Source organism: Acanthopagrus latus, chromosome 12 (genome assembly GCF_904848185.1).
Source record: "Acanthopagrus latus isolate v.2019 chromosome 12, fAcaLat1.1, whole genome shotgun sequence".
NCBI lineage: Eukaryota > Metazoa > Chordata > Actinopteri > Spariformes > Sparidae > Acanthopagrus > Acanthopagrus latus.
The window spans coordinates 18,875,191-18,888,615 of record NC_051050.1 but is presented as its reverse complement, the minus strand read 5'-3'; the positions used below and the strand labels follow the sequence as shown (position 1 = coordinate 18,888,615).

At 44.0% G+C, this 13,425-nt stretch overlaps 1 protein-coding gene across 2 annotated transcripts in view; it reads right to left on the bottom strand.

Moving 5' to 3' along the window:
- The window catches only part of LOC119029407 (lipoxygenase homology domain-containing protein 1), a 29,860-nt gene that overhangs the window by 3,714 nt on the left and 12,721 nt on the right, over window positions 1-13,425 (bottom strand). For both annotated transcript variants that reach the window (XM_037116198.1, XM_037116199.1), the window contains 22 exons: window positions 13,045-13,121; window positions 12,727-12,923; window positions 12,442-12,634; window positions 12,148-12,308; window positions 11,724-12,057; window positions 11,475-11,626; window positions 10,067-10,200; window positions 9,669-9,817; window positions 9,419-9,523; window positions 9,202-9,330; window positions 8,941-9,108; window positions 8,659-8,840; window positions 8,394-8,510; window positions 6,861-7,023; window positions 6,451-6,605; window positions 6,133-6,342; window positions 5,886-6,012; window positions 5,593-5,801; window positions 5,279-5,464; window positions 4,743-4,870; window positions 4,527-4,644; window positions 2,004-2,181 (listed from right to left, as the gene is read on the bottom strand). In XM_037116198.1, coding sequence (XP_036972093.1) covers window positions 2,004-2,181; window positions 4,527-4,644; window positions 4,743-4,870; window positions 5,279-5,464; window positions 5,593-5,801; window positions 5,886-6,012; window positions 6,133-6,342; window positions 6,451-6,605; window positions 6,861-7,023; window positions 8,394-8,510; window positions 8,659-8,840; window positions 8,941-9,108; window positions 9,202-9,330; window positions 9,419-9,523; window positions 9,669-9,817; window positions 10,067-10,200; window positions 11,475-11,626; window positions 11,724-12,057; window positions 12,148-12,308; window positions 12,442-12,634; window positions 12,727-12,923; window positions 13,045-13,121 — 3,572 coding nt within the window. The remainder of the gene's footprint in view (window positions 1-2,003; window positions 2,182-4,526; window positions 4,645-4,742; window positions 4,871-5,278; window positions 5,465-5,592; window positions 5,802-5,885; window positions 6,013-6,132; window positions 6,343-6,450; window positions 6,606-6,860; window positions 7,024-8,393; window positions 8,511-8,658; window positions 8,841-8,940; window positions 9,109-9,201; window positions 9,331-9,418; window positions 9,524-9,668; window positions 9,818-10,066; window positions 10,201-11,474; window positions 11,627-11,723; window positions 12,058-12,147; window positions 12,309-12,441; window positions 12,635-12,726; window positions 12,924-13,044; window positions 13,122-13,425) is intronic.

Here is a 13,425-nt window from a genome sequence, read left to right as displayed (position 1 = left end):
TGTCAAATTTACACTCCAGAATCACCAGATAACCAGAAGAATACCGTTAGCTAGTTAGCTCAGTTAGCTTTGCAGCTAGCAGTGTGGACGGGCAGCTCTGGCACTGGGAGTGCCAGTGGCCAGAGCTAACGTTTTTATGTTTTCCAATAAAATTCTTACATATTGCACCTATAAATCTGAATTAGCACAATAACATCAAATAAATCAATTATTAATGTATAAAAAAGGAGGCTATAGATTGTTTTAAACTATATATTTTTAATGGCATTTCTGATTAGATATTTTAAATTATTTAAACTAAACGGCATAAAGCTGAAAAAGTGTTGACTAAAATTCCACTTGTCCTCATCGGTATTAATTAAAAGGGCCTTGACTTGATTGTAGATTTTTAAAGCTGTGCAGCATCTCAACTACTGCAGGGATTTGTTGAATTATTTGTTGAAATGATTCCTGAGATTTCAAAACCCAGAGTGTAAAACAAACTGAGCAGCAGAGAAAATCTGCATTCTGTGACTCAGGCAGCACATCTATAATCCCGCTGTGCTTTATTATTTCATTACAGCGGGTTAGACACTAAGTGACTGTGTATTATGGGATGGTGAGCACAAACCTCACTCAGACTGCAGAATGTTTTCAGTGTCCTAGTTTTTGTTTTTTTTTCCATGTGTCTGTACAGGATTTTAAATCTGGTAGCTCTAATGGCTAATTATGATGTTTTGCAACATATAGCTGTTTTATGCATTTATTGCATTTTATGTTGTTTTTACCTTTAAATGATCATTTTCTTTTCATATACCTCACTATGATTAACATTCGATGCATCTTCACGCTATACATGCAAATCACTCCCACAATTATCCCAGAGGAGACCACTGCTTCATGAACAGCAACGCCTATGTAATGTTGTCTGTATGGGTGTGCCTGTATGTGTGAGTGAGTCTCATTATTCCTAGCAGAGCCCCAGTCGTGGTGCAGTGCTACGTCTTAGCTTCCAGTAACTGCCAAGGGCAGAGAGCAGTCCCTTTGAAGTCGGCTCAGACTTCTCGCCACACTATCGTATTGATCAGCTGCACCACAGAGCTGCAGAAGAATTCTGCATGAAGAAAAGAAGGAGCAAAGCCGTGTGGAGGGGTTCTGAGGAGGATTTCTTTCTCTGGAATGTTTCAGTCGAACAGGAATTATTCCACATCCTCCTGAGAGACACAAAGCTCTGCACAAGGACAGGTTAAAGGAGGATCTTTGTATCACGTCTATCTAACTCAGCCTTGACAGTGAAAGAAAGAGATTACAGACATAAATAGCCATTTCTGGCAGTGGCACTTAATTGGCGACACATGGATCCACAATATCAATCCACCATCTACCTTGCCATTAAAGCACCTACCCACAGGAGCCTTCCTCTTAAAGAGTTCAGAGTACAAGGTGATGGGATGGTGGACCCAGAACACACACGACAGATGAAATGTCTCATCTGACCTTTGAGTCAGAACGGCTGATGGTTTTCACAGATAAAAGAGGATGTCGGAGCCGCTCCGCTCACTGTGAGTGTCCCTGAACCTGAGCTGACCCAGAGATGGATGGATGAGTGGACGAGCGGCTGGGTGGGTGAGTGGACGGATGGATAGTGTGGATGTAACAAAGAGGTGAACTTGAAATTCCCTCATTTATTAAATGCATTTGAACTCCTCAGACCCCCATACCACGTAGGCCTTATCCAAACACTAACGGTGTTCCCCAAAGATCAATCCTCGGCCCCCTTCTTTTTCTGATGTGTCTACTAGAAATCTGACTTGATATTACAGAAACCCAGATTGCTGCATAAAAAATATGCTGATAAATTCAGACTTTTAAAAGAATGAATCACCCGTAGACAACACTTCCAAAACATTGGGAGCCACTGCTTTACATCCAATGAACGTGATAATGTAAATATAGAAATACATAAAACTATATCTTGAGTTTCACTGGGAGAAACTGAGGAAAAAGAAAAAAAGCTCTCTCACCTGCACAATCACTGGTCTTGACCTGGATGGTATAGGTGGTGAGCTCCACCATCATCTCCTCGTCCACCACAGCAGCCATCTCGCAGATCATGGTTCTCTTGGGCCCACGTAACCTGGACAGCCAGTCCTCATAGGTGAACACAGACACCTCCTCCGTTGTCAGGTTACGCATGATCACCTGGATTTGCAGAGGCAACTCATCAGATATAATACCACACTCTGTAATGTCATCCAGAATCCGGACATAAATCTGATAACTCACTGATCAAAACATCTAAAATGTATGAATGCACACATTTCTTTAGAATAAATATGGATTCATTTGCAACAGCACTACCCAATATAAGACAAAAGACACAGGATTTATCCATTAAGTCTGGTGTTATATGGACTGTAATATAAGACTTCATTATTACAGCCAAGTTAGCCCAGAAGCTCTGTGAGTTTCTAACTCACTACAGCGCTGCTTTGTGCTAAATGCCAATGTCAGCATGCTAACTGACTGCATGTCGAGAGTGTAAATAACGTCTTTTCAAAACAGTTTGTGTCCTTAGGGCTTCTGGAGCTTTGGATTACACTATTATAATCAGATATTATTAACTGTTATGTCACCAAAAGTCATATCGTGGACACTAATGTTGCAGGTATGTACACAAACCCTGCTTTCTCCCAGCATGTCTGATCACCAGTCCTGAGAAACATGTCATTACCGGGCAAAGACTCAGCTCAGGCAGCCACACTCGTATAAGCTCTCCACTCTGCATATTTATTTGGGCAGATTACTATGCTGGCTGTCTGCCCGGTGCACTGTTGTGTCCATTTCAATACACAGGCCCTGCAATCCATAAAGGCAGCACATCTGCTTGTGATGCTGAACACACAAGGCTCTGTGCAGGGTCAAGTCAAGGAGACGTTCGCAGCCGCTGAGTCCCAGGCACGGACGGACAGGGCTTGGTATTGTTCCTGACTGCTCTGCTGCTCTGCAGGCATGGTGCCTTTACCAGAGGAGACATTTGCATAGGAAATGTGTTCTGTTTCATCAAAGAGTCGGGCCTGAGACTTCAGACTGAATTTGGAGGTGAGCAGTGATGTTGTCCTCATAGGGTCGGCTGAAGAGAAAAAAGTACCGAACATTTTTGGGGGGAATGTAAAGTATGTTAATGCAGTTGATTATAGCGGCGGACTGTGCATTCCCAATACGTGACGTCTGAAAATTTAAAATGAAATGTTTTCTCTCTCTGCTGAATACAGAAACACACACACCGCTGCTCTCTGGATGTGAGCGTGTGTGTCTATGATGCCAGAAACAACAGCATGGTGAATAAAATGGGTCAATATGCTCACTCCAGGAACTCTGGGCCCTGCTGCGTATGAGTGTGCGTATGTGTCTGTGTCTTTGTGGGCGGGTGAATCATTGACCATTCTCCTGCAGGCAGGCAGGGATGGATGTGTGTGTGTGAGTGTGTGTGTGTGTGTGTGTGTGTGTGTGTGTGTGTGTGTGTGTGTGATATAATACATTGATGATCCTGTGACCTACAGCAGCATACAGTGCCAGGGTAAAAACACAAACCTGTGACTGCTTTGTACTATTGATTTTGGAAGAAGCTAGCAGATACTGCTCTGCTTTTCATGCTCCTGGTTTTATGTTTTATTGGCGAGATCTGCAGCTCCTTCTTTGTAACCAATTAGTTATTGACACTAATGTGTGGAGTGCATGATCAGCTCATTCTGGGGACTCTTAACCTGATGAAAGCTTTCCTTTTTTATGTACACTTTTCTCGCAGGTAAACATCTCTTGAGATCTCGTCCATCTGTCTTAGTAACATTAGGTTTGTTTAAAAGACAGTAACGATATTGATACCACAGAACCAGAGACACCGTCTTTCTTTTCGATGCATTGTCGTCCTTGGTCGATACTGGGCACTTACATCACCTGGGACAAAACTCAACCACTGACAGTTCCGTGTGTTTTGCTAGTAGCAGCTAATGCTAGCCACACAGGGCTAAAGGGCTTGTCAGAGTGAGTGTGTCAATGTAAAGATTGTAAAATTTTACTGCTCGTCTATAAAGCATCAAATGGTCTCAGGCCGATAAATCTCTCATTGAATAATACACTGTGAAGCACCTAGACCCTAAAAGGCATCAGGGACTGGTTGACTCAGTGTTCTTAAGGGAAGCAGCTTTTAGTTCGAACGAGCTTCCTGAACACCTGAGGTTTGCTACAACTGTCAGCTCACTTCAATCACAGCTTCAGGCATTAATGCTCACTGCGGCTTTCAAATAATTAGATTCATAACTTGTGTTTTACCTGTAACTATGTCTTTTTTGAATTTTTTTTGCATTTTGTTTTGTTGCTTTGCTTTTTTTTTTTTTTCAAATCTTATTTTTTTATTTTTAATGAATTTCAAAGCGCCCTGAATTGCTTTGTGTTCTTATCTGGAGACCTAGGTGTTTACATAAATGCAGTAGTATTCCCCAATACCAACCAAAAGTTGGTGGAATTGCCCTTTAAGGTGAGCTGACCTGATCCAGAAACCAGTCAGGTCGACTGCCGGAGCCATCGATACGCAGCCTCATCTTCCTCAGCGGGGCGATGTCATCGATCTCCATGTTGAAGGTGTCCTCCTGACCGCGCTCAAACCTGTCATCCACCCAGCAAACAGGACAGAGTTTATAATATGCAGCTTTATCAAACAGTCTCTTTATCTTTCGTCATTTCCGACATCCGTGTTTGGCTACCTGTCCTCGTTCTTCTGCAGCAGCATCTCCTCTGTGCTGCCGTTGGCTCCGAACACAGACATGTAGATCAGGGTGTCCGTCCCCGCGTTCTGGACGTCTCCTGTTACTACGGTAACCTCGTAAATGATCTGACGGGAAAACATTTGACATTTTTACTACATTTTCTTTGCATTCTCCCGTAAGCATCATCACCTTCAAGACGTCTCGAGACAAGAAGCTTGACACAGTTATTCTCGAACTATAAGGTTGATGTTATAAACACTAACAAACGTGGGGAAGGACCATTCAAAGAAAGCAAACTTATGAATGCCAGGGGACAAACCAGTCTGAAACACCTTGATAATGAGATATCTTTATAATGTTGCTTGACATATAATAGTACATAACTCCCACCCACTTCACTGAAGGGCAATGAAAGTTAAAGGGCCACACACATTTTTAAAAATACCCCATCTGATGGCGACGCTTGGACTCATTATCCCAAGTCTGAAATGTGCTTTATCCGTGATCACATGCTTTCTGCCACATTCACATACCTGCTTGGAGATAGAAATGGCCTCTGCATCCAGCACGTTGAACACTCTGGAAGTCAAACCATCTCCTCGATCTTTGGCCAGCCAGCACTTGCAGGCAAAGATATATTTGACCCCTTTGGTTGGCACAGCAACAGACAGCTCATCAACCAGCCAGCAGCTCTCAGGAGTGGCCCCATCATGGCCGAGCTGCAGGGAGGCAGAGAAACAATCACTGCGAGCGACGTGGGTGTATTTTTCAGCCAGTCCATGTGTGTATGTGAACGTCACTGAGACTCTGAAAGCTTGGTGCACCCCCCCCCACATCCCTCCCTCACCTCGACCTTTTTGATCTCCCCCACGTCTGAACCGTGGGACTTGAAGCTCTCCAGAGAGCCAGCCTCAAAGCCCTGCACCCCGTCCGGCAGGTCCAGCCACAACCTCTCTGTCTGGGTGTGATTGGCCCCGATGATGATCACAAAAGCCCTGCTGGTGGTGCCCGCGTCGCGCTCCAGACCGGTGCAGATGGTGACGTGATACGGTATGACTGCACAGGAAGGGGACGACAGTCATCAGAGCAAGACATGGTGTAAAGATTGTCTGTGTTTGACGATTTTTTATGTTTTCTTACTCGGGAGCTCAACTTCTTCTTCCTCCTTCTTCTTTTTGTTCTTTTTGTTCATGTTACTGTCGACACTCTTTGCCGTCAGGGCCGGGTTCTTTTTACTATTCAGGCCCTCTCGGACTCCTTCATAACCCTGAAGGCACATAACACACAAAGTTTTACAATGATATCCACCGTTAGAGCAGTAACGTATTCAATCTAACATGATGCTGTCTAACTGCACTTTGAGGTTTCAGATGTGTTTCGTTTCTACCTTGACATAGAAGACTCTCTCAATGCGCCGGTCCTCCCTCTTCCTGGACAGCCAGCGCTCACATAAGAAGAGAAAGACCTCTTCTGTATCCTCGTCCAGCACCTCCACCTGGTCCAGGTACCAGTCGGGACTCACCAGACTGTTATCGTGGCGGATTTTGATCTTGAAGACCTGTCCGAGGTCAACGGCCTCTATAGTGAACTTGTCCACCTGGGGAGATAAAAGGTGAACATCGGAGGAATATTAACAGAAGTGTAATTACGCTGTGATTGTTTCATGTGAGAAAATGGTCGCAACAGGTGTTTTTTTTTTTCTTACAGATCCTCGTTCAAACTTGTTGCTGTTGGTCTCCGACTTGCTGAGCTTCCTCTCCCCTGTGTCCCCAAGGTCCCCGTAGATCGTGAGAAAGACGTTGGCGTCGGTGCCGCCGCCGTACACATCACCCGTCATCACTGACACTTTGTATGTGTGAGCTGTAGAGGGGGAAAATGATCACAGGCGAGCACACAGGGGATACGGTTGAGGTAATTGGCAGAATGCAGAGTGAAAAGAAAGCAATTTTCAGCCGCAGTTCGCTGGCGCTGTTAGAGCCCAGACTCATTAAGGGAAAATTGGCCCTGGTTTCAAACTGATGCTCAGAAAGAAGGGACAAATACAGAGTGATAAATCCTGCAGGTATCCATGTTTCAGAGTACAAACGCAGTTCAATGTGTTGTCTGTTAACGTACTCTCCAGAGCATCCTCCACCTCGACTTCGGTGACTTTCAGGTTTCCGTCTCGTGAGAGTTTCTCGGTGATGATGTCGGAGGGCACCAGCTCCCTCACTGTTTCTCCATCGTCCTCCGACTTGGCGAGCCAGCACTCGCATGGGAAGATGACGGTCTCTGAACCCTAAAGAGAGAAAGAGACTGAGGAACAGGGCCAAAAAAAAATGTACTCATGATTTAATTTGCTGTGTTTGTGCCTTAGAGGAGAACCAGTGAACAGAGTGGCTCAGCTCAGGGAGTGACACTGCTACATCACCCACATCTACTGTATCTGTGAGGAGAACATCTCCACCTACTGACCAAAAGCAGTGTTGTGTGTCACTGGTAGAAGTGAATAGTAGTAACAGTCGAGTGGCTGCAAAGACAAATATTTACTAAAGTCTTCTGAAACAAATATTTGAGATTTGTAATTAATCATCTGTACAGCAGCTGGTTGGTACTTCTTTCAGCTGTCCTACTTTGTAACAGTTGTTTTGAGAGGGAGGACATTACAGCTCATTTTAACTAATAGATATCAGCATGAAACTTCAATTCAAAGACAGTTACTCACATTTACACAACTACGTTTGCATCACAGCTTTTCTGAGATTGTATGTTGAACTATGCAAATCAGGTTTATCTCATCAGATACGTGCAAAATTGCACTAAACTAAAATAAACAACTAAATGTGTATTTGAGTCTGAAATGTTCTGGAAGCAAAACGAAAACCCTTAAGAACAATTTTGAGGTGCTTCTTTTTGCCTTTAATGCCTTTTCATACTGCTTCTCCACTACGATTAAGTTTTTTGTTAAAATTTTGTATACAAAATATATGATCATCTACTAACACATGATACAGTGCTATTGATTAAAGTGCCAAACAGTATATTAATGGTATATCAGTTCAAATTAGCTTCCAACTACAAATGTAAAAGGCGACACACAGTTATAGTTTTTTAATAGTATAAAAATATTTTTTTTTTTGTTCGTAAGAACTTTAACTTTTAGCACTCAAAGTGCATTTTACTAATATACATACGTTACCTCAGGTGACATTTTCAGTGCAGCTCCTTCTGATGGAGTATATCTATTTTGCAGTATTGCTGTCAGTGCACAACACCCCCCCTAAAATTGGGATGACGCATAAAAAGTAAATAACTGAATGCAATCATCTGCAAATTAAAGGCTTACTGACGGTGGTTTCAAACAGTGTTTCAGAGCCTGTGTAGTAATGTCAGTTTACACAGTCATCTGTTTCACCCCCTCATCCTTTTTAACAACTGAGCCTTCTGAAGGATTCACACCCAGCCATGATACTATCACCTGTTTCCAATTAATCTGTTTATTTGTGGAATGGATGAATTAAAGCGAATGAGGTCACACAGTAAACAAATTGCCTCTTGTGATTATATGTCAAAAAGGGTTAGCAAATCCTCACATTATGTTTTATTTATGTCTTAATCAGGGTTGTAAGTTGAGGGTCGTAACACATCCTCCGCCTCTGTAGGCAGTACCTTTCCCTTCCTGAGCAGACGTCTGATCTCCACCCGGTCCAGATGCCAGCCTGGGTTGACCCCACGGTTGTCGTGGCCGATACGGATCTTCTCAATTACATCCCCCACGTCCTCTAGCTGCACAGGAAGCAGAAAACATCATTAAATAAACAATGTGTATAGAAATACGCAGATGGTCTCGCTGCTCTTCGCGGCCTCGGTCTGTAGAATGTGATGAATGCCCCTATTCTACTTGTTTATATATGACTGCAGACTGTTGTTGTACCTCGACAATAAACATGTCCTCGGCTCCTCTCTCAAAATACATCATCCTCTCCCTCTTGTTGACACACAGAGACTTCTGCTGGGTGCAAACAGCATCTCGCCCGTAGAGGACGATGAAGACGTCTGCATCTGTGCCGGCTCCAAACACGTCGCTCGTGAAGGTTTTAATCTCGTAAGGAACGACTACGAAACAGAAAAACATAACCGGTAGTGTGTTTTAGGTGACAAATATCTTCAAGGAGTGTGCTGTAGACTGTTATGAAGTGACTCAGTGGTGGTTTACATGGTGTGTAAAGCTCCGTCTGCAGAGCATTAGGGAAAAGGTCCCTCACGATGGCCCCGTCGTCCTCCCCTCTGTCCAGCCAGCGACCGCAGGGGAAACGCAGTTTCTGTCCGAGAGACGGAGCATCGATCTCCACCCAGTCAAGGAACCAGCCCGCGGATCCTCCACCTTAGACGTCAAAATGCAGTTTTGTGATCACATGTGTATTCGGACTAGTTTCACGCTATTAACTACACAGGTGGGAAGTCTGTCCTACTGTACCACAGTTGTCGTGTCCAATACACAGCTTCTTCAGCGGCCCGATGTCCACGGCTTCCACCGTGAACTCATCGATCATACCCCGCTCAAACTTGTTCTTATGGGTCTTTGAAGCCTTCAGGTTTATTATCCCTGTAGAAATGGACATCACACAGTAATTTGATAACTTAAATACACACACAAACACACTAAATGCAGGATAACAGTCAGAAAGTATTACCTGTGTCATCCTTGGTGCCGTACAGGGTCATAAAACAATTAGCATCAGTTCCTGCGTACTTCTTGTCGCCAGTCTTTATCCTCACCGTGTATGTTGTTGACATTGCTGTCATAAAAAGAATGAATTAAACATTGTGTGATTATTATTCCTGTTCATAAACAAGCTGAATGTCTTCCTCACAAGTCATTTTCAGTCTCCCTAGATCAGTTTTTTTCTGTCTTTCTCAGGGCAGCCATGACATCACTCTCACCTTTCTGCTCCAGACCAAGTGTGGCCTCGGAGTCTTCCTCGTCATCGTCCCCTTTCCTCATAAAGGCCTCGTCCACAGGAACCAGCTCCCTGGCAAGCTGTCCATCATCCTCATCAATAGCCAGCCAGCGTTTACAAGGGAAAAAGTACCTATAACATACCATCCACAAAAATGTGACTGAAAAAATGCCATCTCTATTTAGATTTAAGTCTCCACTGACGCCAGTAATACCGTTTCACACCACACAGTGGCGCTCTACATACATTTTATGTGTAAAGATCCTGTCTGCTCTGCAGGATGGTTGCTTTGTGAAACCTGTGGCACTGATTTGGCCTCTACAAATGACTCAACAAGGTGAAAGTGATATCTTATCTCCCTCTTACATCATCATGACTTACGTGGTGTCATCTTTGTTATCCACGATCTCCACTCTGTCCAAAAACCAGCCGGCGCTGGCCTGGCTGTTGTCGTGTCGGATCCTCAGCTTCTTCAGGATCCCCAGGTCGACCGCCGTGATGTTGAAAATGTCCTCCTGGGTCACATGTGAACGAGGATTTAGGTTAGCGGGCCCCTGAGAAACTCATTACTTATTTATTTGATCTTTATTTAACCTGCAAGGCTCTTAAGATGCAACATCTATTGACAACAGAGACCTATCCAGGAAACAGTATCGTTGATAACAATCATGTAGAACACAGCAGGTCAAACAAATACATCTGCAGCACAGTGGAAGAATGACGCTTACAGGAAATATCACACTTCTTGTGGAGGTTTTTACAGTCTTGAAGAGAAGCACTGTGCTGTGGCGTGTGGTCAGACTAGACTCTTTATGCCCAAGGTAGTAGTACTTGTAATTTTTAGCTGAATAAATGATAATAATGAATTAACTCTTTGGCATGTTACAGTGCCTCTGCTCAGCTCTCAGTGTCACCCAAGAAGGCTGAGTATATTAAGAGGTCGCAGTTTATTTTAAGTTGTGCCGTTTTGAGGTCACGGATGAAAAGTCACAGAGGTGAGACAGTTAAAGGAACAGATCGACATTTGAGGGAGAAGGCTTATCTGCTGTCTTTTATTTGAGACCATGGATCCCACTTGTTTGTCTGTTACATATGAAGCTACTGTACAGCCAAGAGATGGTTATCTTAGCATGAGGGCTCGAAAGTGGGAGGGAAAACAGCTAGTCCAGTTCTGTCCAACTCCAGCGACAGAGATGTGTGCGTCAGAGGTTTGCAGACTGCAACGTTTGTCTTTTTCACATGACAAAAGCTGTTATCTTTAAAACAAATGTTAATAAAAGCTCCTCAGAAATATGGTTCTTCCTGTTAGATTAGTGACTTTTTACGAGGGGTGACAAAGAGTGTTTTCTTATTTTTAATCAGTCAAAAGTAGTTGTACTAGTTTAAGTTTAAACTTGATTTTAGATGTCAGGAAAATAAGTCATTAGGATCATCTATAGCCTCTAAAGCTCAAGCTTTTTTGACGTTTTATATCTCTTCATATAAAAAATGAAGTTGTGGTTTCAAAGGGATTTTTCAACCATTCAACAGAAGCAGGTAAGATATTTCCCCCGATCCACTCTTTAAGATGAGCTAAGATAAAGCTAAACTAAGCTAAGCTAAGCTAAGCTAAGCTAAGCTAAGCTAAGCTAAGCTAAACTAAACTAAGTGTCTCCTGGTTCTCGCCTTGTATTTTACAGACAGACATGAGAGCGGTGAGAAACTTTATATATTTCACAAAATGTCTAATTGTTCCATTAAAAGTAGCGTCCAGATAAACAAGCACATCTCGAGCTGAAACAAAGCTGACCTGGCCTTTCTCAAATTTGTTCAGGTTGTTGGACTTCCTGAGCCGTCGCTCCCCCGTGTCGCCGGTCTCTCCATAGACGTTGATGTAAACATTGGCGTCGGTCCCCGCCCCGAACATGGTCCCAGTGAACACGTGGACCTCGTAGGAGTTCACTGAGTGGAAAAGTGAGAACATACACATTATGAGTGACATGAAAACAAACCAGCTGGTCTTTTGTGGGTCAACGCACGACATCCACGCTCTGATTACCCTCCAGGTCTTCATTGTCTTCAGTCAGCAGCTCCACCACAATCTCTCCATCCTCCTCATCCCTGGCCAGCCAGCGGTTACAGGGGAAAGTAAATGTCTCCACCACTTCCTGCAGCTCCTCAACTATCTCCACCTCCTCCTCTTCCTCTTTCTTCTTCTTTTTCTTGTCCTTCTTCTTGTCTTTCTTGGTCTCCTCCTTCTTCACCTCAACCTGCACCATCGCCATCGTCAGCCTCTTGATGTCCACCTTCTCCAGGAACCAGCCGTCCCCGATACCCTTCCCGTCGTGATAGATGCGTATCTTGTAGATCTTGCCGACGTCCTGAGCCTCCATCTTGGTTTGCGGGGATGAAACGGCGGTCAAACAAGGAACTGAAATGCCCGACGTGCGTTGACATTAGACAACACCGGCTTTTATACAGACCTTGAATATCTCAGTGGTGCCACGTTCAAAGTTGTTGGAGCGGCTCTTGAGTGAAATGACTTCAGTTTTTCCTTCATCTCCATAGATCTGACAGAAGACATTGGCATTGGTGCCGGCACAACGCATGTCCCCCGTGACCACCGTCACTTCATAGTTGATCACTGTTAGAGAAGGGACACCACGGCATTATGACACGGAGGAAAGATCGTGTAGATCAGAGGAACAAATGGCGGTTGCTGTGTTTAAAATGACAAAGTCTGTCTGTGAGTTGCTTTTCATGTTGCTGTTATTTACATTGTTCAATGTCCAAGACCTCGCTGGGATAGATCTCAACCTCCACCTTCCCATCAGCCTCGTCTTTGCAGAGCCAGCGGTGGCTCGGGAACATGTACTGCACCCCGTGGACCGGTACCGAGATCTGCACGCTGTCCAGAAACCATCCGGCACGCAGGCCCTCGTTAGTGTGACCGATGAGGAGACGATTGATCTGTAAACACGGAGGACAAAAGAGGATAAAACAGAACTGGGGAAACAGCGAGCAACAGCTTAACCATAACCTCTCAAGTCTGAAGAACTTGCCCGTCCGATGTCAAAGGTGTCAATGGTAAAGATGTCCGTGCGTGCCGTCTCGAAGTAGTTCCTGAGGTCGTTGTCGGAGACGGCCAGTATCATCTTGTTGGTGTCACCCTTCTCCCCGTACAGCTTGACGAACACCCTGGAGTCCGAGCTGGCCCCGTTCACACTGCCCGTCTTGATTGCTATGTGGTAGCCGACATCTTAGAAGGATGCAAATTCGCACATTATTGTAATTTGTATGAGCATGAAAAAAGATATGTTGCCCCCTTTTTTTTTGTTTACCTAACCAGTTCTATGTTTGAAACGTTCTTTTGCACTCACTAAAGAGACGCAGCCCGTCTCCATCCGGAACCAACTCGCGGACAATCTGTCCATCGTCCTCGTTACGATCCAACCATCTGACGAAAAAAACCGAACACAGGCATGTTGAATTTTTCTAGATGAATCGTTTCTTTTTAAAAAATGTTTCGTTCTATTAAACGCTGCTCAGTGTTTCCCAGAGATGGCATCCATCAAATGTCTTGTTTTGTCCACAAACCAATCGATTCAGTTTACCGGCACAGAGGAGAAAACCATGTTGATTTTTATTTTATTTTTTTTAGATTTTAAGTGGCTGGAATTGATTAATCGGTGCCGTTCTATGCAAAACAAGCAAAAACTCTTCTGAATTTTGCATTGGACCAAGTTTCACTTTTAACAGCA